General features: G+C 36.6%; 1 protein-coding gene across 2 annotated transcripts in view; it reads right to left on the minus strand.

Moving 5' to 3' along the window:
• Positions 1-435: 435 nt before the first annotated feature.
• Positions 436-25,116, minus strand: part of traf4a (tnf receptor-associated factor 4a) — a 101,487-nt gene continuing 76,806 nt past the window's right edge. Inside the window, exons 2-8 of one of the 2 annotated variants that reach the window (XM_056473577.1) lie at positions 25,052-25,103; positions 17,553-17,657; positions 15,933-16,094; positions 8,975-9,136; positions 5,676-5,831; positions 3,562-3,941; positions 436-2,107 (exon numbers count right to left, since the gene is read on the minus strand). In XM_056473577.1, coding sequence (XP_056329552.1) covers positions 1,855-2,107; positions 3,562-3,941; positions 5,676-5,831; positions 8,975-9,136; positions 15,933-16,094; positions 17,553-17,657; positions 25,052-25,103 — 1,270 coding nt within the window. In that variant the 3' untranslated portion in view covers positions 436-1,854. The remainder of the gene's footprint in view (positions 2,108-3,561; positions 3,942-5,675; positions 5,832-8,974; positions 9,137-15,932; positions 16,095-17,552; positions 17,658-25,051; positions 25,104-25,116) is intronic. The other variant, XM_056473578.1, reaches the window with a different exon arrangement.

Raw genomic sequence — 25,116 nt, forward strand, 5'->3', positions numbered from 1 at the left:
TTTAAATCGTCACGTTTGAATTGATTTTCAACCGTCTAAAGCTGTGGTCACACCAGAGATTGAGGTTGCAAAATTCTGTAGTTTGGCATTGCAAAAAGGGGCGGGATTAAACAAGAGGATTAGACATTAAAAGAAGCAAGCGATTGGTCCATATTTTGCATTTCTGTCCAGAGAGGTCATGTTCTGATCCACGATTTGTCTCACACAGTCAAGTGATGCGATTTCGCAGGTCAGAGTTCACCGAGCTTAAACTTAACAACACAGTGAACTGCGAAACTTGGGGAGACAAGTCTATGGGGAGAAAAGTGCAGTGTGACCGCAGCTTTGCAGTGAATCGTTACATCCCCAGTAGACTCCCAAATAGATTGTTTAACTCCATTTTGTCCCTGTTTTCCAGCAAAATGTTAGCAACGACACACCAGATCAGAGCCCAACTTGTAGACATTGTTTTATTTCAAGTGATATTTGACAAGCAATCATCAAATCAACATATAAAAAACATCTGCACCATTTTCCTGTCAAGCTCACGTCATGGCGCCTTAAAATAAATACATCTCAAGAGGAAATAATACAGACATAATATGCATAAATCCAAACCAGACGAAAAAAAATTATAATAAATGACCGAGCAAATGCCACAGAAGGTGAAAATGTAAAAAGGGTCCAACGAACAGCCCCCGAAACTCATCGCCAAAAAAGTGTTGTAGAAAACATCCGAAGTACTTTGTAAAATACAGAATTTTAGCAAAAAAGGTCTCTTTTTTTCTTTTGTTTTTCTTCCACGGTTTTCTCAAAATCGTTGCAAAATATTAGCTGGTATCGTAGCGGGATTAAATGCGAAGAAGAATGTGCTTTTTGCATTTTTTTTTCGTTATTAGTATTCACATATAATATATAATAATAATAAGGATCAACAAAAAGTCCTCCACTGGTCTGTATGGAGCAATGGCAGCCATATTGCACAAGGCTCATCTTCCTCAGGCACATGGAAGAACTCTCCACTTGCTCACATGCTGCTTTACCAGGCACGGGTAAACCAAACTACCAGCGCCGCTCATTTCTCCGTTCATCATCCGCCACAGCAAGACAAAGAACCGAGCATGTCGAGTCCAGAGTTCACATTCGAAATCCTCCTCGCTTTATGACACAATGCTGCTCACATTTATATTTTTCACATATCAAAAACATTTGGTTCCTTTCGCTCATCCGGCCGTCAAGCCCTCACACGCTGGTTAAGAATACAGGATACAGTACAAAACAACAGAACGGGTCCATGAATGAATCTCCACCCTCGAACTGAATGTAAACAATCTCTCGCAATGGCTTTCGATCCGAATCCGACTGCATGAGTTTGATTTCCATCATACGATAACGATTAAAAAAAAAGCTGGAAAGAAATGCCATGCTCGGAATCATCTCAAACGTCGACTAGTGTTGAAAAAGAAACGCAAGTACTACAATGCACCGTTGAGTCGAACGAGTTAAGCTACATTTAGTTCACAGCCGTTGTTAGTTTCCTTAAACTAGTTGAATCTACGTTCGGTTGAGAGTTCACAGCCGTTTTCCAACGGTGTAGAAAGAGGGTTAGTGTACGTCTTGTCAATCTCTAAAGGTTACGAATAGCCTTTCACAGTCCAGAAATAACAGTTGAGTTAAAACAAATGTTCTAGGCACTACTGAATGTCCAAAGGCGTTGCTGTAGACTGAGGAAGAATAGTGTTAGAAAGCAAATCCAAGAGATGACCTTGCGAAACACTTCCATATTTTGGTACGGCTCCTCAAATCTGGCCGATTCACCAAACAGATGAGCTCTGTGAGGGGATAAAACAAAACGTCGACACAAACGTTCACCCCTCAGGCCATGATTTTTTGCGGGATCTCTATGGAAGCTTTGAGGAAGATGGAGTTGTCGCGGATGTAGTTCCTCTTCTTGATCTCTTCGTGCGAGATGAATTTGGGGTAGCCGAAGCCCAGCGTGCTCTCGTCCAGCGAGTTGCGGCTGCTGCAGGGCTTTTGGAAGTTCTTCCAGTTGGGGTCTGGGTTGAAGGTCTCGGTGATGTGCTGGGGTTTGGATAGTGACGGGTCGCTCTGGTCCAGGATGGAGAAGGTCACCTTGGAGGACATAAAGATAGATAAACAAACAAATAAATAAATACTCATTATTTTGAATATGCTAAATAATAGATGTTGTTGTTGTTTATAACAACTGTGTGATTTTGTAAACAAACTGTCATTTAAAGGTTCAAGATACTCTGGAGTACTTTTTTAAAAAATTCAGCAGATTTATGTATGTTGAGCATCAATTAAGACAAAGTTAGCACCGGTCAGCTTTAATTTTGGAGAAAACTGGATCATTTTGAGCTTTTGTCAGCTAATTTCATCTTCCGGGTTTAAAATAATTATTGGGGCGTGGTCAAAATCGGTGACGTAGCGCACATCTGCTAGTGGAGTGATGACGCGTCGCTTTCTCATTATTATTCATACAGTAGCTGAGTTTTCTTATACAATGAGAAGACCCTGCTTCTTAATTATTCATGAGAGCACGTGCTTTCTGAAGGCAAGGCAGACCCGCCAAGCCGGGAGACCCAATGACTGGGTGAGATCGCGTCTGCGCATGGCACTCAGTATTTAGCTGTTCATTAAGGAACATATGTGTTTGTTTACATGATTCACAGGGTTTGTGGCATATTTTTCCATGTGATTCTGTCAGGGCCGATACAGCAAAGCTGTTGGTTTGCAGCAAGCGTTTTTGTCGGGAGAGCTCTACGAGAATTGTTGAATGGTGGACTTTGTCTTTTATCAGTTAAGTTCCTTACCATTCAGACACATCGCCTATCCGTGCTGCTGTGTTCGCTTATTTTTTAAATTCTCCGGATTATCGGCAGGGCTAATGGTTGAAATAGACAGGGAAAGAGACCTGCTGCACTGCTCTCCAGTGTGTCTGCATTTAGACCCGGGGATTCAGAAGGAGAGAAGTCCTCCTCATTTATTGTGTTTAATAAATTATCTTTATGATGATATAACAAATTGTGATTATGTGTATGTGAAATTATGTATAACATATTCATTTTAATTTGTAAACTTTAAAATCATGCGTCTCCTCATGGTTTGTGTCTTATTTTGTGAGCCAACCTAAAACAGTTGTTCGCTCTCCTCTTTTTCCCCTGCTCTGTCGGCCACGGCCACGGCCACTCCTCTCTCTGCTCGCAGAACTCCATGCCCATTTCGGAGCAGTTTTTGAAAAAACTCTGAGGTAGACTTGAATTGAAAATAGTTTAAATACTGAGAATTTCCATGCGCATGTGTTGTCAAACTGATGAAGATGTTTTCTCAGTTGGTAAATGTTTTTCTGTTTTCAAGTGTTTTCTTAACTTGCAGCATTTGAGCTCTCTCAGCCACTGTAGCCCCATATGTAACTGTCTTACATTGATGCTGTTAATTCTGAGGTAGAATTATTGGAATTTACGCAACAACTGCATGATGTAAATAGCCTGCAAAATTGACATCACAGCCCTAGTTCAGTTGGTGCTATCTTTGTTAGACATAGTTTAGATCAAGAAGGTCACCTTGTATGAGAAGGGCCACTCGAGCAGGTTGTCATATTCTCCAGGCAGCACACGGATATAAATGGACAGATGCGAGCCCTCACCGCTGCCGTTGCCATTCAGGAAAGCAGAAACCTGGAGCTTATACCCGTAGCGGTGCGTGTAGAAAGGTGGACTGAAGAACTCGTGGTTGTTGCGCAGTTTGGCCTCCTGCAGTTTGCGCGAGTAGTCGGTCAGTTTCCAGATGAGGACACCGTCGTGACTGACCGAAAGCTCCTCCATTTCGCGTCTGAGCTCCAAGATCTCCTGCCGCTGGCGTCCCACGAGACTGCACATCATGGTCAGGTGGGATTTGGTGCTTTCTTCCAGGTGCCGACCAATCGCCATCTTTGGGCACTGAAAAACCAAGAACAGATTTGAATAAGGATAATGTAAATGTGAGTTTTGGTTTTGACTCTTGGTTGATTCTATCAGAATCATCATTGTAGAATCAATGTTTTACTGACAACAGTCTACTCTACACTACCTGACAAAAGTCTTGTCGCCTATTCAAGTTTTAGAAAAAACAAATAATAACTTGACTTCTACATAGTTGATCATTTGGTATCAGAAGTGGCTTATATGAAAGTCAAAAGCCTCTAGATAATGCTTATTTTACCAAAATAATATATTATCAAGCTTTGATCTTTTATTATTTATTTAAGACAGTAAGGTCTGACTTTGCTTAGACAAAAGTCTTGTCACTTAACAGGAATAATGTACGGTATAGAATATAAAGTCTGTTGGTGCAGTGGAAAAAGAATTAATATTGTGAATGACTCCCATGAGCTTGGAGGACTGCATCCATACATCTCTGCAATGACTCAAATAACTTCTTAATAAAGTCATCTGAAATGACAAAGAAAGTGTTCTTGCAGGACTCCCAGAGTTCATCAAGATTCTTTGAATTCATCCTCAATGCCTCCGTCTTCATCTTAACCCAGACATGCTCAATAATGTTCATGTCTGGTGACTGGGATGGCCAATCCTGGAGCGCCTTGACCTTCTTTGTTTTCAGGAACTTTGATGTGATTCTGCTGAAGAATTTTCCCTCTCCTGTGGTTTGTGATGTAATGGGCAGCACAAATGTCATGATACCTCAGGCTGTTGATGTTGCCATCCACTATGCAGATCTCTCGCACGCCCCCAAACTGAATGTAACCCCAAATCATGATTTTTCCTTCACCAAACTTGACTGATTTCTGTGAGAATCTTGGCTCCATGAGGGTTCCAACAGGTCTTCTGCAGTATTTGTGATTATTGGGATGCAGTTCAACAGGTGATTCATCGGAAAAATCGATCTTCTGCTTCACTTTTCCAAATGATCAACTAGAGGTCGAGTAATTATCTGATGCTCTTACAACTGGGATTGACAACAAGACTTTTGTCAGGTAGTGTGTATCCAATTGTAAATAGCAACAATTAAATAGTCCTTTTAAACTGAACATGGTTTTTTAAAGTATCAATAAATAACTACTTGATGATTCATTTGTAAAATGCAACATTTAAAAAAAATGTAAAAACAAAACTAATGATCTATTCTAATGAATTAAATATATAATTTGTTGTCGCAGACGAAAGTGAAGATGGTTGGGGAGTCGCAGAAGAAAGTGAAAGTGAACAGCGGACAGGGCAGGAGGGCAGTTGAGGAGGGGGATCGATAAAATGAGGTGCCGGATCAGATTTTAGAGGTGCCTTATCCATGTTCCGGCACAAATTAAGCTCTGGTTACGTATTTTTTAAATATTAAAAAAAGAATACTTAATATACTTATTACAGTTTGAGAGAATTTCTATACTACAGCATAACAGGAATATACGACAAATAAATAAAACAAATTATTAATTTAAAAAGCAATTTATTAAGTATTTAACTGTTACTCTAATATTTAATGTACTAATTCATACTGCATTTAATCAATTAAATGTCTGTGTTTACTCGAAAAGTACTTTAATTCAATTCCTTTACATTTAATTAAAATTTCGACAAACTAATAATTTTATTTTTAACCACCAGGTTTCCACAACTAGCTTCAAAGTTGTTGTTTTTTCTGATCCAGTCACAATTCGTGTAAATGTGTTCAGCACTCACTCTGTGTTTGCAGCCGGCCTCTTTGAATGGGCAGAGGACCAGCGCACTGCCGCAGCTCTCCTTCACGTGGTTGGCCAGGTCCTCGCGGGCGATGTTCGGGGTGCCACACTGATTGGGGCACTGCACTGGAAAGCGAGGGCAGTGATACTGGTGGTTCTGCGGAGAGCAAAGGCAACAGTCGGCATTAGCACTGACGTTAATCTGGAGGTTGTGCTGTGATTTCTTCAGCAATGACAGCTTGAGCACTGAGGCGTGAGCTCGAATATATGCACGCATTCATGAAAATCATCATGAGATCATCTCAAACACCAGATCTGACAAAGTTGGGACGTTTTATAAAATGTTTTTTTTTAATAAGTAATACTTTAGTTTAAATACCAATTCTCATTATTAGCTAATGGCTTATTACCAGTCTATTATTAAGATATTGGCTGTTTATTAATACATATAAAGCACATGGTCTGCATGATTTTACTGTACAGGTACATCTCTAATCCTAAATAATAGCTAAACCCAACTACTACCTTAATAGCTATTAATAAGCAGTAAATTGGGAGTTTATCGAGGTAAAAGTCAGAGATAATGGTTTATTAGTAGCAAGAATTGTTCCGTAAAATTAAGTGTAAACTAATTTTTATAATATTTTCTCATCTGCTTTAGAATTGAAGTTGTTTGTGGTTATTTGGTGTCTTACGCCATTTTATACAACAAATATTTTGGCTGTATGTGTACATGATAACTTTTTCAAAACAATCTTTCACCATTTTTGGGCAAAAATGGCCAAAAATGCTGTATTACGCATACCAGGCCAAAATTTCTGGTCGGTTGCTTGGCGCTTTTGACTATATAATTGTTTGTGTCTAAATGTGTGTAAGATACTGTATGTCTTCACTTTGGTTGTATTGTAAAGTAAAATCCACTCTTTGCTGATGAAACATTAGCAAACACGAGCAAAAACAACACAACCACATATTCCACCATTGTTGGTTATGTTTGTTTGTGCCTGCCTTTATCATACACTCCACTAAACACATATTATTCATGTGCATGATGTCATCGTTTTCAAAGACTTTCATTTTGGGTGGTTACGTGACCACAATGTGAAGACGATGTGTCTTTTTTCAAAAACGGTCACTTTGAAATGAGTTTTCAAACATATGCATTATCAGTCCCAAAAAATAACAGGTAAAACGTTAGCTGTTTTTGCTGAAAATGTCATATAAATGGCCAAGAGTGTCTGCACTCATGTTCCTGCGCCTCAGCTGATACAGCGTGACACTAGAAAGGCTGAAGTCACAGGTTCAGATGCCAGGAAACACGCACTGACAGATGCTCAGCATTTGTATTGAGGAGTAGGCCAAATATTAGTCATAAAGTAGGAAATGGCGCACCAAATACATGTGAAATATGAATCCTCCTCTGTGTGAGAAAATGAGAACAACTTTTCTTTTGGTTTGGAAATCTACAAGTGCTTACAGAAGCTGTATTCTAAGATATCATGCGCTCTTAGCATGAAGGATGTTCCAAAATGTAGGTGACTTAATTAGGTCACACTTTATTTTGATGGTCCGTTTGTTGAATTTAAGTTACATTGCATCTACATCTCAGCTAATTCTCTACCTAACCTCTCTAAAACCCTAACTGTTAGGTTGGAGTTAGGGTTAGTGTAAGTTGACATGTACTTGCAAAGTTTTTATAGTCAGTTAAATGTCAGTATCAACAGTTATTAAGCAGACAGTCTACTAATACTCAAATGGACCATCAAAATAAAGTGTATGTTACCCTTAATTATCCCACCTGCCTATATTAGACCAAATGACATTACGTTAAGTGACATCCAAGAGAGAGGACAAGGTTTGAAAAATGTAGATTCTAAAGCTGTTCAGCAACAAAAAGTATCTTTAAATCTGGTCCTCCAACTGATTTCACAACTTAAAATGGCAATTTTGGTAATTTAGTCTTATTTTGCACTGGAAATTTTGTTAATAGCCAAAAACACATTAAATGGGTCAAAATAATAGATAATTTTATATCAAAAGTCTTAGAATATTACATAAATATCATATTTTATGAAGATATTCTGTCAATTTCCTGGCAAAAGAATCTGTTTACACCAAAAAGCAGTGTATTTTCACAATGGCTAGAATGTCTGTAGTCATATCTGCCTTGCAAGCAGTTCCATGATGCAGAAACAGACAGCAAACATTAAAAAAATCCAAATAAAATCCAAAAAAAAGGGTCTTTAATCATCAACTGTAACAATTTAGTGCCATTTCAAAGCCTACCCACAAAATGAATACAAAATATATATAAAACTGTATATAATAAATATAAAAAATATATAAATATAAAAATATTAGAAATCTTCATTGCTAAGCTCTTCATTTATGTAACTTTAAAGGTGATTTTCCCAGTATTTTAATTTTAAAGTTCTCGATTAAACATTGTCCTGTCCTAACAAACAAAACATCAATGGAAAGTGTTTTTTTTTTAAATATTATTCAGCTTTAAGGTGATATATACATCTTAATTTCCAATAATGTACACTTTTGACATTTTCACCTTTATTCATTAATTCTTTGATTACAGTTACCTAATAAATATTACTTTCGAAATTGCCAAACGGTTAACATACTTCAATCAGTTTAATCCATGTTTAAAATGCAGATAAATATAGCATTAAATAAACTGATAAATCATTGCAACATACTTGTGTGTAATCAATTGCACAGCCTGTGTATCTGTGTTCATACAGTAGCTGGCTTTCAGCATTCTGTTAGCTTAGCGACATGCTAACATTCAAATCCATTCAAAATCAACAACAAATTGCAAAAAATGAGTCACAACACACCACCCGTTGGATCTAATTCACAGAACTGGTCCCATCTGAATCCTCATGACAGATGTATGAAGACAGCGCACCATGTTTTGGAAAACGGCTAGCATGTCTATTAGCCAGGCAGCTGAATCTCCCAGTGTTTCCAGCATGTATACCTCTATGTGTGAACGCAGGTGTTATGAAAAAAAGCGAGGCCAGCCCAAGCTGTGGTTGGCACCAAACCCACAATCAAGTTTGAAAGCCAGCGTTTATGTAGTCAGAGGCTCATTGCCATCCGCCCTGCGCAGCCTCAAAACCCCTTTTAATTCGAAACTGAGCGGCTACTGTTCCCTCAGCACCCGACAGGAATAAAAGTCAACAAGCAAACACTATTAGCGTTCGGTTTTGTGTGGTACTGATGCCAGGCCACAGCTGAGGAGTGTAGAATGAGGTACAGTGGTTTGCTTGACTTGTCACTCACCTGGATTGTGTCGTACACAAACTCTTTGCCGCAGTATTTGCAGGGCTGTGTGCGTTTGGGACACTCCGTCATGGTGTGTTGGGACAGGAGTCTACGCATCATTCTTGCGCCACACTTGTTTTCGCAGTAAACACTCTCCTGCGGACAGATGCCCTGGTGGTTCTGAGGGATAGAAAAGAGATGGTGATGTCAGAGGAGTCAAGTCAAGTCACAATATTCTCAATAGAGCTTTATACAATGGAAACTGTATTAAAAAACTGCTTTACACAGAAAGAAGTTGAAAAGTTGACAATCATGTTTAACAATCAATTTATTAGGTGATATAATAATCTGATATATAGCAATATATGTTCATATATAAATTCATGTTTGGATTTTCAGCCAGATCACATGAGGAAACATAACTATTTTATTTATTTATTCATATTGTATTGTCAGAAAAGTGGCTAACCTAATCTGCTTTGGGGGATGAGCAAATTGTACTAAAATGTACAAATGAGTTTGTACAAATTAATACAAATTAGCCACTAAGTTATGAATTACTGTGGGAGTAAGTTGAGATTTCACATATGCAGTATAATATATACATCGAGGAAAATAAGTATTTAGCACGTCACCACTGTTCTCAGAAAACATATTTCTAAAGGTGCCGTTGACATGAAATTTTCACTGGTTGTTGTTAGCAACTCAAGAAATTCATATATGCAAAGAAAACAAATGTGAATAGTTTACAAATTAAGCTAAGAGTAATTAAGTGAAATGACACAGGGAAAAATTATTGAACACATGAAGAAATGGAGGTGTAGAAAGGCAGTAAAAGCCCAGACAGCAGCTGAAATCTCTCAGTAGTTCTTCAGCAAAACTCTGCCCTTCGTCATTGTAAACTAATATTAGCTGCTTCAGTCCAACATCTACAATAAAAGCACGATGAAGATGAAACCAGGGTGGACATTTCAGCAAGACAATTATCCAAAACACAGCCAAGGAAACTCTCAAATGCTTTCAGAGAAAGAAAATCAAGCTGTAGAATGGCCCAGCCAATCACCTGAATTGAATCCAATAGAGAATACAAAATAAAGATCAGATTTGATAGACGAGACCCACAGAACCATAACGATTTTATGCTCTGTTGAAACTCACACCTGAGTAATTCATGTGACTTCATTTGCCATATGAGAGGCGTCTTTAAGCTGCCATTACCAAAAAAGCCTTTTATCTAAAGTTTTAAATACATTTCAGTAGTTCAGTACTTTCTTCTTGTGTCATTTCAGTTATTACACAACTCAATTTCCAGATTTTTTGGGTTGTTTTATCTTTATGTTTGTATTGTTTGAGTTTTTACCAAAATCTGGTTCAATTCCATGCCAACAGCTCCTTTAGAAAAATTATTCCCAGGAAAAACCTTGTGTGTTCAATTCTTATTTTCCCAACTCTATGTGAAACATATATTTCAAAATGTTGCAAAAATGTCCTTTTACATTTATTTTTTCAACCATTGGGATTGCAAATATGTTCAAATATATGTTCAAATATGTTAGATATCATTTTATACATATGTTCATATATGACACACATCAAATTTCCAAATGAGCATTCAGTTTTTCAGAAGTGTCAGTGTTGTTTTTATGCAGGGTAATAAGATATATCAGAGTGGAATACAAATTATTAGATATTAATACAATAAACATTAATCATTTAACTGTGTTTTTACTCCAGTTCACCAAAATATAAACAAACTAATAGTTTTTATAATGCTTCCTTAGTTGTTTGATTACATTAGGAAATTACAGACGTTTAGTATTACAAGTTTTTTATGTTATTTTGAAATATGCAAATATGTATTTCTAGCACGAAACCCTGATTCACTGTATGAATTTACAAATCTGTGCTTCTTTGTTTGATATATTAGAATCAGGGGTTTTGAATCAGGCATATTATGCAATATCTTTCTGTAAATACCTTCAAAACAGATAAAATAGAAAAGATATAGAATAAAAAACATGAAGTCTGGTAGAAGTGGAGATTTATAAAAAAAAAGCTTTTATAAACATGTATTAAAACTAAAATGTACAGACACCAATTGATAAAGTCATGCATTGCTTTCTATGATTTGGACTTTATGGACAGCCAAAATCTCCAAATTGATAGGTGCTAGAACAGCAAAGAGTCTGGTCACACTTTACAGTTGTCGCTATTATTAAATCATTAACTATGACTTTTGCCTCTATAATCTTCAAATTTGTTGCTTATTAATTGTTATTAAGGAGGTAGTTAGGTTTATGCATTAGGGTTGGGCATGTAAAATAAAATCATACAGAACGTGTTTTATAAGTACAAATAAACAGCCAATATCTTAATAATAGACAGGTAACAAGCTACTAGTTAATCAGAAGAATTGGTACCTGGTAAAGTCATAACAAGGAAAAGTCCTTTACCAAGGAATTGGTAAAGTCATACCAAAAAGCCACACCAAGATTTTTTAAAGAGCTGAAATACAGGACAAAACATGTTTTTTTCCATAATCAGTCAGGACACCAAAAATAAAACTGAAAAACAAGATATCTGGTCACCCAAGACTTTTTGTAACTACTGTAACTCCAACTCACATTGACTAGAATCTGTTAACACAGTCAAGCAGTGTACTCTCGCCATGACTAGAATGTCTGTGCAGTCACATCAAGCAGTTCCATGACGCAGAAACAGACAGCAAACATCAAAAAATCCAAATAAAATCACAAACTGTAACAATTTAGCACAATTTCAAAGCCTACCCACAAAACACAAAAGAAAGATGCCTATAAAATGCTTAAAAGGCTATTTTGTATATTGTGAGGTTGGTGTCGCGTGTATAAAAATAGGAGTGGCACTATATTAGCGAACGACCACAGTTCTTGTGCTACTATGAGTTCAAGCTGCTAGTTTGCCAATTACAAATTCTTAGACTTCACACATTGCAGAATTACACCACAGTGAGAAGCACACAAGCCTTTTTCTTCATGTTGCAGTGCTCAACACAGAGCAAATACTGACTGGTACACATAAAAGAGCTAATATGATAATGAATTAAAGATAAAGTACAGAAAAGTAAAGAAAACACAAAGAAAAAGTAATATTTTTTCTGTTAACTAGGAAGAATATAATCTCTGTAGCCATTGATGGTGATTCTGTGTTTTGTTGTTCATGATAATCTTCACAAATACAACCGATTTGAAGCCTAAAAATGACTGCTCCATGATAAACTTGACTACAGCATCACCACCATTAAGTTTTACTATTTCAAAATCTCTAAATTGGAAATATTGAATAGCATGGACTCAATCACATGAGAACGTGTGGTGCTGCATATTGAGGCTGAGAAAAGATCATAATGCTGCAGACAAAGGCAATTAGTAAATGGCTTTTTTGGCTTTTGGCCAATAGAGAAAACTAGTCTAAATTATGAACTGAAAAAAGGCTATGCTGCTTTCAAAATCAAGTCAGCCGTTCTCTCACTTCAACTTTCACACAGGACACAGAAAGCACTGTGCTATAGAAGCCATTCATTTAAATGACTTGTGACAAAGACAAGGAAGGTTTGTTGCAAAACAGAAAGAGCAGCGGATCGTATCGTTGACTAGCTTGCACACATGCTGTAGTCAAAGTTTAAGAGAGCTCAATAGTCCACTCAGTGAAGCATGTAGTTAGGGCTGGGCTATTAATCGAAAAGTAATCGAAATCAACATTCAGAACTTATAATCTATCAAAATTTTCCAGGATCATTTTTTCAACTACTTTCCGTGTCACGTGACCCCCACTCTGTTAAAGGCTGTGGTTGATTTTTTCTTTCTACTGTGGCCACTTTGCAGCCACATCTGATCTTTGGTCAAGTATGATGATGGACTCATTCTTGAGCCTTACTTTGCACTACATTGACAACGATTGCAAGCTGCACCAGAGATGCCTTTAGATGGAATATAAAACTTGTCAGTGAACTATGAGGGCAAAAAAATGTATAAATAAAATAATTGTTCATTAATCATAATCGAGTTAAAGTGTTCAACTAATCGAGATTTTGATTTAACGCCAAATCGCGAGCCCTATGTACTGCACATGCTAACAAGAAAAGCAAAGTCCGCTCAAATAATGCACCGACATGAGGATATTTCTTTGTAGTACAAAGCTTATTATTAAGAGACCGCAACTGGACCCCAGCAACTTAGCTAATTATAGGCCTATTTCAAACCTTCCATTTATGTCTAAAATACTAGAAAAAGTTGTTTCTGCTCAATTATACTCATTTCTGCAGACGAACAATGTTTTTGAAGTGTTTCAGTCAGGTTTTAGGGCTCATCACAGCACAGGAACCGCATTAGTGAAAATAACCAATGATCTACACTTAGCTGCTGACCAAGGGTGCATCTCGCTATTAGTTTTACTCGATCTTAGTGCAGAATTCGACACCATTGACCACAGTACCCTCATAAATCGCTTAAAGTCTACAGGTGTCCAGGGACAGGCTCTACAATGGTTTAAGTCATACTTAACTGACCAATACCAGTTTGTGAATAATAATGGACAGCCTTCACAAGTCAGCCCAGTAAAGTATGGGGTGCCTCAAGGATCAGTTTTAGGCCCTTTGCTGTTTACAATACACATGCTACCCCTGGGAGACATTATTAGAAGACATGGGATCAGCTTTCACTGCTATGCAGATGATACTCAAGTATATATTTCAACTAAACCTGATGAGATGTCTGAACTATCTAAGCTAACGGAGTGTATTAAAGATGTTAAAGACTGGATGACCAACAAATTTCTTCTCTTAAACTCAGACAAAACAGAATTATTACTTGTTGGGCCTAATTCCTGTACACAGCAGATCTCACAACCTGACCTACAATTAGAGGGATACAAAGTTAGCGTTAGCTCTACTATAAAAGATCTGGGTGTCATTTTGGACAGCAATTTAACTTTTGAAAATCATATCTCCCACGTCACAAAAACTGCTTTCTTTCATCTAAGAAATATCACTAAGTTACGAAGTATGCTATCCATCCCAGATGCAGAAAAGCTAGTCCATGCTCTTATGACTTCTAGGCTGGACTACTGTAATGCACTGTTTGCTGGCTGCCCAGCATCCTCTATTAACAAACTTCAATTAGTACAAAATGCAGCTGCCAGAGTTCTTACCAGGTCTAGAAAATATGATCATATCACCCCAATTTTATCCTCCTTACACTGGCTGCCTGTTGAGTTCCGTATTGATTATAAAATGTTGCTTCTTACCTATAAAGCTTTAAATAATCTAGCTCCTGTTTATCTAACCAACCTTCTGTCTCGCTACAATCCAACCCGCTCTTTAAGATCTCAAAACTAAGGGCTTCTGATAGTACCTAGAATAGCTAAGTCGAGTAAAGGAGGTAGAGCCTTCTTATTTATGGCTCCTAAACTCTGGAATAGCCTTCTTGATAACGTCCGAGGCTCAGGCACACTCTCCCAATTCAAAACTAGATTAAAGACCTATCTTTTTAGTAAAGCATACACTCAGTGCATCACTTAGCAGGTTTCCACACAGGTTTCTGTATCTTGTTTATATTCACTATGAACAGCAGCTACGCTAATTATTCTCTATTTCCACTTGGGGATACTCTCTCTGAGGCCCTCAGACTATGCAGAGTCACTGATTCGATCCAAGACCAACGACGAGATGATCCCAAGGTTTCTATATCCTGGACCAGGCCGTAGCAGCTACTGTGGTGGTCATGGAGGAGTGGAAAACATGAGATTGATTCCTGTGATGCTCAAGGGACAGACAAGTCTTCACCGAGGCCAGCTTCCAGCCTCCGCCGCTGAGACTGCAGCTCAGCACAAGACGTTTGGACAGCGGAGAAATTAAAATGGTCGTACCCAATTGAGTCTGGTTTCTCTCAAGGTTTTTTTTCTTCACTTCGCCAATTAGTGAAGTTTTTTTCCCTCTCCGCTGTCGCCACTGGCTTGCATGGTTTGGAATCGGTAGAGCTCCGCAGCGTTGGATTTGCTCTTCAGTGTTTGGACTCTCAGTAGTGATTATTAAACCACACTGAACTGAGCTAAACTGAACTGAACTTAAACACTACAAACTGAACTACACTGTTCCAATTTACTTTGAGCTTTTATGTGAAGCTGCTTTGACACAATCTACACTGTCAAAGCGCTATACAAATAAAGGTGAATTGAACTGAATACACGTGTAACTGCTGCTTGCAATAGCACTACTGTGTCGTCAGGTAAACGCTGGTAAAAAAAGACACCTCTCTCGAATGTGTTTTTTATTGGCTTGTGTTTTTTTAAATCTGTGTGACTTAAGTTACTGAGTTAAATTTAAAAATTCTTACAAAATAACTTAAGATTTCTTTACTTTGCAATAAATCATTATTTGAGTTATTATTGAGGTTCTATTAACTATAGCACACTATACGCCTGTGGCTTCTCCCACGCTGGAAGGGGATTGTCTGTTGATATAATTATAGCTAGCGTCACGTCATTCATAAGGATGGGTGTTGGTACTTGCGTGCTTAGAAATCATAGCAGGGATTGAACTTGAAGGGATAGTTCACCAAAAAATGAAAGTGGTTCTAAACTTTGATGAATTTATTTCTTCTATTGAACAGAAAACAAGATATTCTGAAAAATGTTGGAAACAAAGCAGCCACTGATCCTCATAGTAGGAACAAAAAATACTATGGAAGTTACTGGCAGTTTTTTCCAGCATTCCTCAGAATATCTTCCTTTGCGTTCAACCAAAAGAAACTCAAACAGTAATAAATAATTACTACAAAGTGGTTTCGGGTGGATTGGCCAAGTGCATACAGGTTTTTTGGTTAAGGCATCAGCCCAAAATTTTAATTTCAGTGCATCCCTAGAGCTCTAGAAACTATAAAAAAGTTCCTCTAGTCCAAAAACCCCTAATTCTATAGCACTCTATTACTATGGTATTCACCTCATAGGCCTCTCCTGTGAACTCGCTCCCGCAGAACTCGCACTTGACCTTGCGTTTGGGACAGTCGTGCTGCAGGTGTTCGGGCAAGTCTCTGCGCGTCAGCTTGACGGAGCAGCGGTTTGGGCAGGGGATCACATTGAATGCGCAGGTCGAGAAGTGGCTCTAGGGGTGGGAAAAAAAACATAGCACATTCAAACAAATCACCTCGACACAAAAATATTCTAGCAGTAGCTACATTAGAAGACCAAAGTATGTATTGATGATTTTAAATGTTTAAGATATACACTACCTGACAAAAGTCTTGTCACCTATCCAAGTTTTAGGAACAACAAATAATAACTTGACTTCTAGTTGATCATTTGGCATCAAAAGTTGCTTATATGAAAGACAAAGCCCTCTAGATTATGCTTATTTTACCTAAATAAAATATGATCATGCCTTGATTTCTAATTGTTTAATTAAGACAGTAAGGTCTGACTTTGCTTAGACAAAAGTCTTGTCACGTAACAGAAATAATGTACAGTATAGAATATAAAGTCATGGTGCAGTGCATAAGAATTTATATTGTGTATGACTCCCATGAGCTTGGAGGACAGCATCCATACATCTCTGCAATGACTCAAATAACTTATTAATAAAGTCATCTGGAATGGCAAAGAAAGATTCATGCAGGACTCCCAGAGTTCATCAACATTCTTTGGATTCATCTTAAATGCCTTCTCCATCTTACCTCAGACATGCTCAATAATGTTTACCTCTGGCGACTGGGCTGGCCAATCTTGGAGCATCCTTGACCTTCTTTGCTTTCAGGAACTTTGATGTGGAGGCTGAAGTTTGAGAAGGAGCACTATCCTGCTGAAGAATCTGCTGTTCCCTGCGGTTTGTAATGTAATGGGCAGCCCAAATGTCTTGCTACCTCAGGCTGTTGATGTTGCCATCCACTCTGCAGATGTGTCGCACAGCTCTACACTGAATGCAACCCCAAACCATGATTTTTCCTTCACCAAACTTGACTGATTTCTGTGAGAATCTTGGCTCCATTCGGGTTCCAGTTGGTCTGCAGTATTTGTGATAATTGACATGCAGTTCAACAGATGATTCACTGGAAAAATCGACCTTCTGCTTCACTTTTCCAAATGATCAACTAGAAGTTAAGTTATTATTTGTTGCTCTTACAAGTGGGATTGACGACAAGACTTGACAGGTAGTGTATGAAAAAAAATCTCTCACAATAAGAATTACTTCCACGACAATAATGATTATAAAACTGGAACTGGTATAGTTCAGAGTTGTACAAAGCAACAAAGAAATGTCTGTGCAGTGACTATATGTACTACAGTGCAGTACATTATTACTGACATATTTTTACTCCAAAATAATGTTACAGATAGCAGTAAAAGCATATGTGGCGTTTATTTGTAACTAGCTTCCTCTGTAAATGGAATAGCTATGACATCATGTTCATTGAAATCATTAACGCAATAAATACCAGAAAATAATGTGATATTGTTTTACGCCCATATCACCCATCCCTAGCCAACACAACCCTCGAAAAGCAAACATCAAAAAAAAACACCCAAGCCAAGCATATGTGGCCTCAGAGATGAAAAGCATGATTACCTGTAGCTGTTTCATCTGACCGGTCCAGCGGCAGCCCTCTTCACTGTGAATACAGCGGATGGGCAGCGCCAGTATCTGCTGCTCCAGCTCAGGGTCAGGATAGATCTATAACACAGCGTTACACCAAGGACACATTAATCAGAGCTGTCTCCTCTCTTAAAACACACTCATGGATTAGGCACTCAAGGACAGGACAGAGGTCTGGGTTTAAACGTTCACTTATTAACTATGGCACACTATACGCCTGTGGCTTCTCCCACGCTGGAAGGGGATTGTCTGTTGATATAATTATAGCTAGCGTCACGCCATTCATAAAGATGGGTGTTAGTACTTGAGTGCTTAGAAATTACAGCAGGGATTGATCTTAAAGGGATAGTTGACCAAAAAATGAAGTGGTTCTAAATGTTAATGAATTGATATCTTATAACACTAAAGATAGATTAGTGTAGAAGATATTCTGAAGAATGTTGGGGGGAAAAGCAGCCACTGATCTTATTAGTTGGAACTAAAAAAATACTGTGGAAGTCACTGGCAGTTTTTCCAGCATTCTTCAGAATATCTTATTTTGTGTTCAACTGAAACACAAGGGTTAAGAACAAGGCTTTTTGGTGATGGCAGCTTAAAGACGCCTCACATATGGAGAATGAAGTCGCATGAATTGCTCAGGAGTGATTGACTTTAACCAAGGGTAAAAATCTTGACGTTTCTGTAGGTCTCGTCTATCAAATCTGATCTTTATTTTGTATTCTCTATTGGATTCAAGTCAGGTGATTGGCTGGGCCAATCTACAGCTTGAATTTCTTTCTCTGAAAGCATAGTTTCAGTTAAAAACACAGGTTAAAAACATGTTGAGGAGGTGTAAATGATGGGGATTTAGTTTTTCCATTATTGGCTGAACTATTCCTTTAAAACACAATTATTGTGTAACATGGACGTTTCAGCGAGACAATGATCCAAAACACAGCCAAAGAAACTCTCAAATGGTTTCAAAGGAAGAAAATGGTAGCTGTAGAATGGCCCAGTCAATCACCTGACTTAATCATGTTACACAATAATTGTGTTTTAAAGGAATAGTTCAGCCAATAATGGAAAAACTAAATCCCCATCATTTACACCTCCTCAACTTGTTCTTAATCTGTGTTTTTAACTGGAACTATGCTTTCAGAGAAAGAAATTCAAGCTGTAGAATGGCCCAGCCAATCACCTGACTTGAATCCAATAGAGAATACAAAATAAAGATCAGATTTGATAGACAAGACCCACAGAAACGTCAAGATTTTTACAATCTGTTGAAGTCTGAAAAAAAAAAATTCCACCTGAGCAGTTAATGGGACTTCATTCTCCATATGAGAGGCGTCTCATATGGTATTAAATACATTTCAGTAGTTCAGTACTTTATCATTGTGTCATTTTATTGTTATTACACAGAACTCATTTTTCAGATTTTGTTTTGTTTTATTTTTATGTTTGTATTGTTCGGGTTTTTTTTACCAACATCTGGCTCAATTCCATGTCAACAGCTCCTTTAGAAATAATATTCCCAGGAAAAAAACATGACATGTTCAATACTTATTTCCCCCACCGCATACAAAATGCTTACTCATGTAAATGGACCAAAGACATAATATATAATAGCAATTTTTGCATTAAATCTGTTAAATATTGTGTCTTATTAAATAGCAATGATGCAACACTGTGAAACTGAATTTAGAGAGATGAGCAAAAGAATAATGCTTTGTCAAAAACACAGATACATTATGTAAGCTGCATGACCTCAGCTGGTGTTCTGTAAAACGAGTGCGTACACGTGCATATGTGTGTTACATCTAGCGGCTACTGCATCTTCCCTTCATCCATAAAGTCGATGAAGGATGAGCAGTTCCCCATCCAATCAGCCCAAATCCCCAGCCTGTGGGATTTACATACACACACAGATCTGCCGGAATATGACTGAGCACATCAGACCCTGCAGACGTGGATGTTCGCTATCCATGTCACCCAGTATAGAGCCACATACACACAAACACATACTTATTTTCATTGACAGATTTTTTGTGAAGGTCAATGGGTACAGTTTCCAACATTTTTCTTTCGAGTTTAATAGAAGAGATAAACAGATTTGATTTGTTAGTTATAATATGTTAGTCTTAAGGTTCTTTAAAAAGTGTGCTCTAAAGCAGTGACAAAATTCACATTTAGATATAAGTATTCAAAACGTTTCTCACTTTCCTGCTATAAGAGTCAAGACCTCACAATGCACTTCAGCTTTTCTTCAGATCTTCTGACCAATCAGATGTTCTTTGGTGTTTAAATTGTTCCACCTACAAGCTAAAGCTTATAATCAGTCACTTAAGATGCCATACTGCCATAGACATGATGATTTGTAAATGTAAAAAGTAATATAAATAACTACATCATGAGTAGATGGATAGTTTGTAGTTGGCATCTCTACTTTACAGATTGATCAAAAAGTTTCACACATCACAATCTCACAGCAAATCGTAACTTTTTGTTTTAGTGGCTAATTCATATGAATTCGTATGATCTTATTCGTACAATTTGGGATTATATTCTCATCCCCCTATGATTGTTGGGTTTAGGGGGAGGGTTAAGTGCAACATCTCCTTTATAAAATCATGCATTTTCGTACGAATTCATATGAATTAGCCACTAAACTTACAAAACGTGAAATAGTTACGTTTCCTCATGAGATCAGGCTGGTTTCACAGGTTGCAGATCAGTGTCTGTGCTCTTATTGGCTGTTGCTGCTCATTTAGATAAGTTTGCTATGTTTCGTTTTGCTGCCATTAATCCTCAGCCCCTTTCATGCAAAAGTGGGTGAATTACCAATAAACTGTCAGAGGTTTCTGATGTCCATCACTGAAAATTTCCTTTAAATACTGTAGTTTAGCTTCAAAATGGTAATTAATTGATAAATTTTTTCCCCGTTAACATCTATTATATTTCATGTGCTTAAAATGATTTAAGTTTTAATGTAGTTTTACTTAACTATAAGAAATCTACATGAAAGTACCCGAATACAAATAAAATACTGTGTAATAACAAAAAAAACATGATATTTCGATTGTATTGCTTAAATGTAATTTGGAACTTATATGTGGACTCCAGGATTTTATGAGCTCAGGCTGCAACCCAGTACTGGGAAACACCTATACACTCTCACATTCACACACACACTCAAACACTACGGCCAATTTAGTTGATTCAATTCACCTATAGCACATGTCTTTGGACTGTGGGGGAAACTGGAGCACACAGAGGAAACCCACGCCAACACAGGGAGAACATGCAAACTCAACACAGAAATGCCAACTGGCCCAGCCGGGACTCAAACCAGTGACATTCTTGCTGTGAGGCGACGGTGCTAACCACTGAGCCACCGTGTCACCCCAATGTAGTTATTAAACTATTTTAATAAGAAAAAAATAAGCACAATGTGCACAAAACAAACATATATTTTTTGAGCAGTTTCATTGAGTTACTTTTATAGTACAAAAGAAAACCATAAGTAATGGGTAAATTAACAAGTAAATAAATAAAATGTAACAGTTATAATAATGCGGCTGTTCACTATATAACTTTGTGAGAGTAGGAGGATGGAATGGGATGAGAAATGTAAGGTGAACCCAGCCTCAAACAGGCAGAGACAGGCAGTGATCTGCGGCCCTGCGGGGGTGATGGGTAATCTGTGGGCGACTCGCAGGTCTTTAAAAATGACTGCCTGTGCAATAATTGTGTGTGTGTGTGTGTGTGTGTTCAGGATCGTGAGCATCAGACGTAGTAGAGTAAAGTAGAGTAGAGTTTTCCCCCCTGACTTCATGCAAATCACAGTTTCAGTGGATTAGTGCACTAAAGCTCTTTCCAACACAGAACAGGTTTAAGTTGGTGCATGTGCCTTCTCGAAGCGTGTCAAACACACTGCAGCAGAGCATGACTCAGATATTACAACGGTTTGCTTACAAATATGGTAAAAGGTCTGAAATTTGCACACTTTCGACAAAATAAAAAGTCGGTTTTATTGAAAGATCCCTTTGAAATGCGCAGCTTTGTTCAATGTGTGATGTCATTTCAACTGAATACAGGGCATGATATTTCAAGTAGCTCCACCCTCTTTTTGAAAATAGCCAATGGCGTTTTGTTTATGTTACAGCTCTGCCAGTCAGAGTGGTGGAGCTAATGCGCATCTGTTACTCATGACAGCAGTCTACAACAGCCTGTCTGCTACTTCTCTGCTTTAAATGACAGCATTCATGGTTATTTTTGAAGATCTGCTACATTTTGTGATCTGTGCTGAATCTCTGAACCCAGGGCTTCTGCAGGTTTCACCAAGCTAAGTTTAAGACATTTTTAAGCCCATTATGAATGAAATTTTAGACTCATATAGGGCTAAACGCTAAGGAGTTTTTCTAATGGCCCAGATGGAAAATAATTTTATTTGCCCCATCAAAAAATGATTATAATTTAATACATTTAATAATACAATAATAATAAAAAAATAAATTAGCTGTAACCCAGTACTGGGAAAGTTCTTAACATTTTACTTACATTATTTTACATTAAAAATGTCAGAGTAATGGTAACGTTTTGAATGTGTAATTTTCATCAATTTAGACCATTTTCATCACATTCAAAAGGCTTTAATAAAATTCATTTGATTGAATACTGGTAAAATTCAAATGCAGTTTCTGAAATATTGATACGTGTTTTTAAGATTCTGGGACGCTTTTGAAACTTGCCAGTGTAAACACGAGTGTGAAAAAACGTGCGAACCGAACCGTGCCATGCCATGCAGTGGAAAAACATCTTAAGTGACTGATTATCAGCTTCAGCTTGTAGGTGGAACAATTTAAACACTAAAGAGCTCTTAATTGAAGTGCATGGTGAGGTCTTGACTCTAATAGCAGGAAAGAGAAACGTTTTGAATGCTTATATTTTCTAAATGTGAATCTTGTCACTGCTTCAAAACACACTTTTTAAAAGAACCTTAAGACAAACATATTGTAACTAACAAATCAAATCTGTTTATCTCTTCTTTTAAACTCGAAAGAAAAATGTTGGAAACTACCAATGGACATTACAGTGTAGGTTAAAAAAAAATGGATGCCAATGGCTTTTTTGGTTTTCAACATTCTTCAAAATATTTTTTTTGCTTTTTTGTGTTTAACTAGAAGAAAGAAAGAAAGAAAGAAAGAAAGAAAGAAAGAAAGAAAGAAAGAAAGAAAGAAAGAAAGAAAGAAAGAAAGAAAGAAAGAAAGAAAATAAACAGGTTTGGAAAAAGTTAGAGGGAGAGCAAATGATGGCAGGTTTGTAATTTGTGTTGGAATCAATGTCCTTCAAACCAGTTTTTTAGATTATTACAAATAATTTGGGATGCATTATCATCACGATTATATAATACGATATAAGTTCTCATCCTACGAGTTACTAATCAGAGCGGGTTTAAAATGACTTGTTAAACTCAAGGTACAGTATATATAGTCCTCATCTGCGAAGCGCTCAGAGGTTTCGTAATCTCAGTCCTCTAGGGCACACATGAGAAAAATGACTCTTTAATGAACGCCGACACTTGTGGCATTTTTCCCAGCTCAACCTGATTAAGTTAGCTAAAGAGCAAAATGAAAAATTAACCAACACTTTATTAAAGATTTGGTGAAATTCCTTCTTTAATGTGGTCGGGTGCAGATTAGACAAGCCGGAGGGTATAACCGCCCAAATCATATATAGCATAGGTAATACTTACAGTGTGGACCACTTTATTAATAATTAATACCTTCATGAAGAGATGAATCACTTTGAAACACCCTTAATTAACTAAACACAGCTTAGCCATATCTCACATCACTAATTCTCAACCAAATCTAGGTAATGTTGTACAATTTTATTATTTTATATTATATTAGTATTACTAGTTATAGTATTTTACTAATTATTATAAAAATTTAAATAAATAAAAATCACAAGTAAAATAAAAGTTTATATTTACAAATATAAATTTATATTACATTTGTGCGTAATCTGTATATTTATGTCTATATAAACAGATGCTTGATTATATTGTGTAAATATTTCTATATATTTATATATATAAATATATTATATATTTAAATATATATGCAAGTATGTGTATTTACATTATATGTGTATGTATTTAAATATACAAGTATATGTATTTACATTATATGTGTATGTATTAAATATACAAGTATATGTATTTACATTATATGTGTATGTATTTAAATTTATGAAAGTATTTGTATTTACATTATATGTGTATGTATTAAATATACATGTAAGTATATGTAATTACATTATATGTGTATCTATTAAAATATATATGCAAATATGTGTATTTACATTATATGTGTATGTATTTAAATATACATGTAAGTATATGTAATTACATTATATGTGTATCTATTAAATATATATGCAAATATGTGTATTTACATTATATGTGTATGTATTTAAATATATATGTAAGTATATGTATTTACATTATGTGTATGTATTTAAATATATATGTAAGTATATGTATTTACATTATATGTGTATGTATTTAAATATATATGCAAGTATATGTATTTACATTTTATGTTTATATATTTAAATATATATGTAAGTATTTGTACTTACATATGTATTTAAATATATATGCAAGTATATGTATTTATATTTTATGTTTATATATTTAAATATATATGTAAGTATTTGTACTTACATATGTATTTAAATATATATGCAAGTATATGTATTTACATTATATGTGTATGTATTTAAATATATATGTAAGTATATGTATTTACATTATATGTGTATGTATTTAAATATATGTAAGTATATGTATTTACAGTATATGTGTATGTATTTAAATATATATGCAAGTATATGTATTTACATTATATGTGTATGTATTTAAATATATGTAAGTATTTGTACTTACATTATAAGTATGTATTTAAATATATACACATGCAAGAATAGGTATTTATTTTATATGTTTATATATTACATACACACACACACTATATGCAGTCTATATATATATCACTGAAAAACAAACAACAAACAAACAAAAACAAACAAACAAACAAACAAAGTAAATAAAGGATAAATAAATATATTTTTTAACAGGTGTGATCCGCGGTGCAGAAAGGCCACACAGCAATAAAACAGCATAAAACCTATTCTGATCTAATCCCGGTGTCATATCTATTCATTTCCCCATGCCTAGTGAAATGTGTGGCCTGTGGTAGTTCATTAGTGTGATTATTCCTGTGTTTTGAGATGCGTGGACGAGGACTCAATGCCTCTGGCTCTTCACTGACTCACAGCACACTCCGGCAGAGCCACTCGAGGAAAGCGAAGCTCCGAATAAAAGCACAGAACGAGGGCTCTTAGACTCCACTGGAAGTCAATCACTGTGGGAGAGATTGAACAGTAATCTGTCCTACAACAGAGATTACAGCTGAGTGAATTACCTTGGCGTAATCCAGTGGGAGCTGGTCCTCCGGGCACTTGAAGACCCCTTCACTGTCAACAAAAA

The sequence above is a fragment of the Danio aesculapii genome, chromosome 15, assembly GCF_903798145.1.
Source record: "Danio aesculapii chromosome 15, fDanAes4.1, whole genome shotgun sequence".
Classification (NCBI taxonomy): Eukaryota; Metazoa; Chordata; class Actinopteri; order Cypriniformes; family Danionidae; genus Danio; species Danio aesculapii.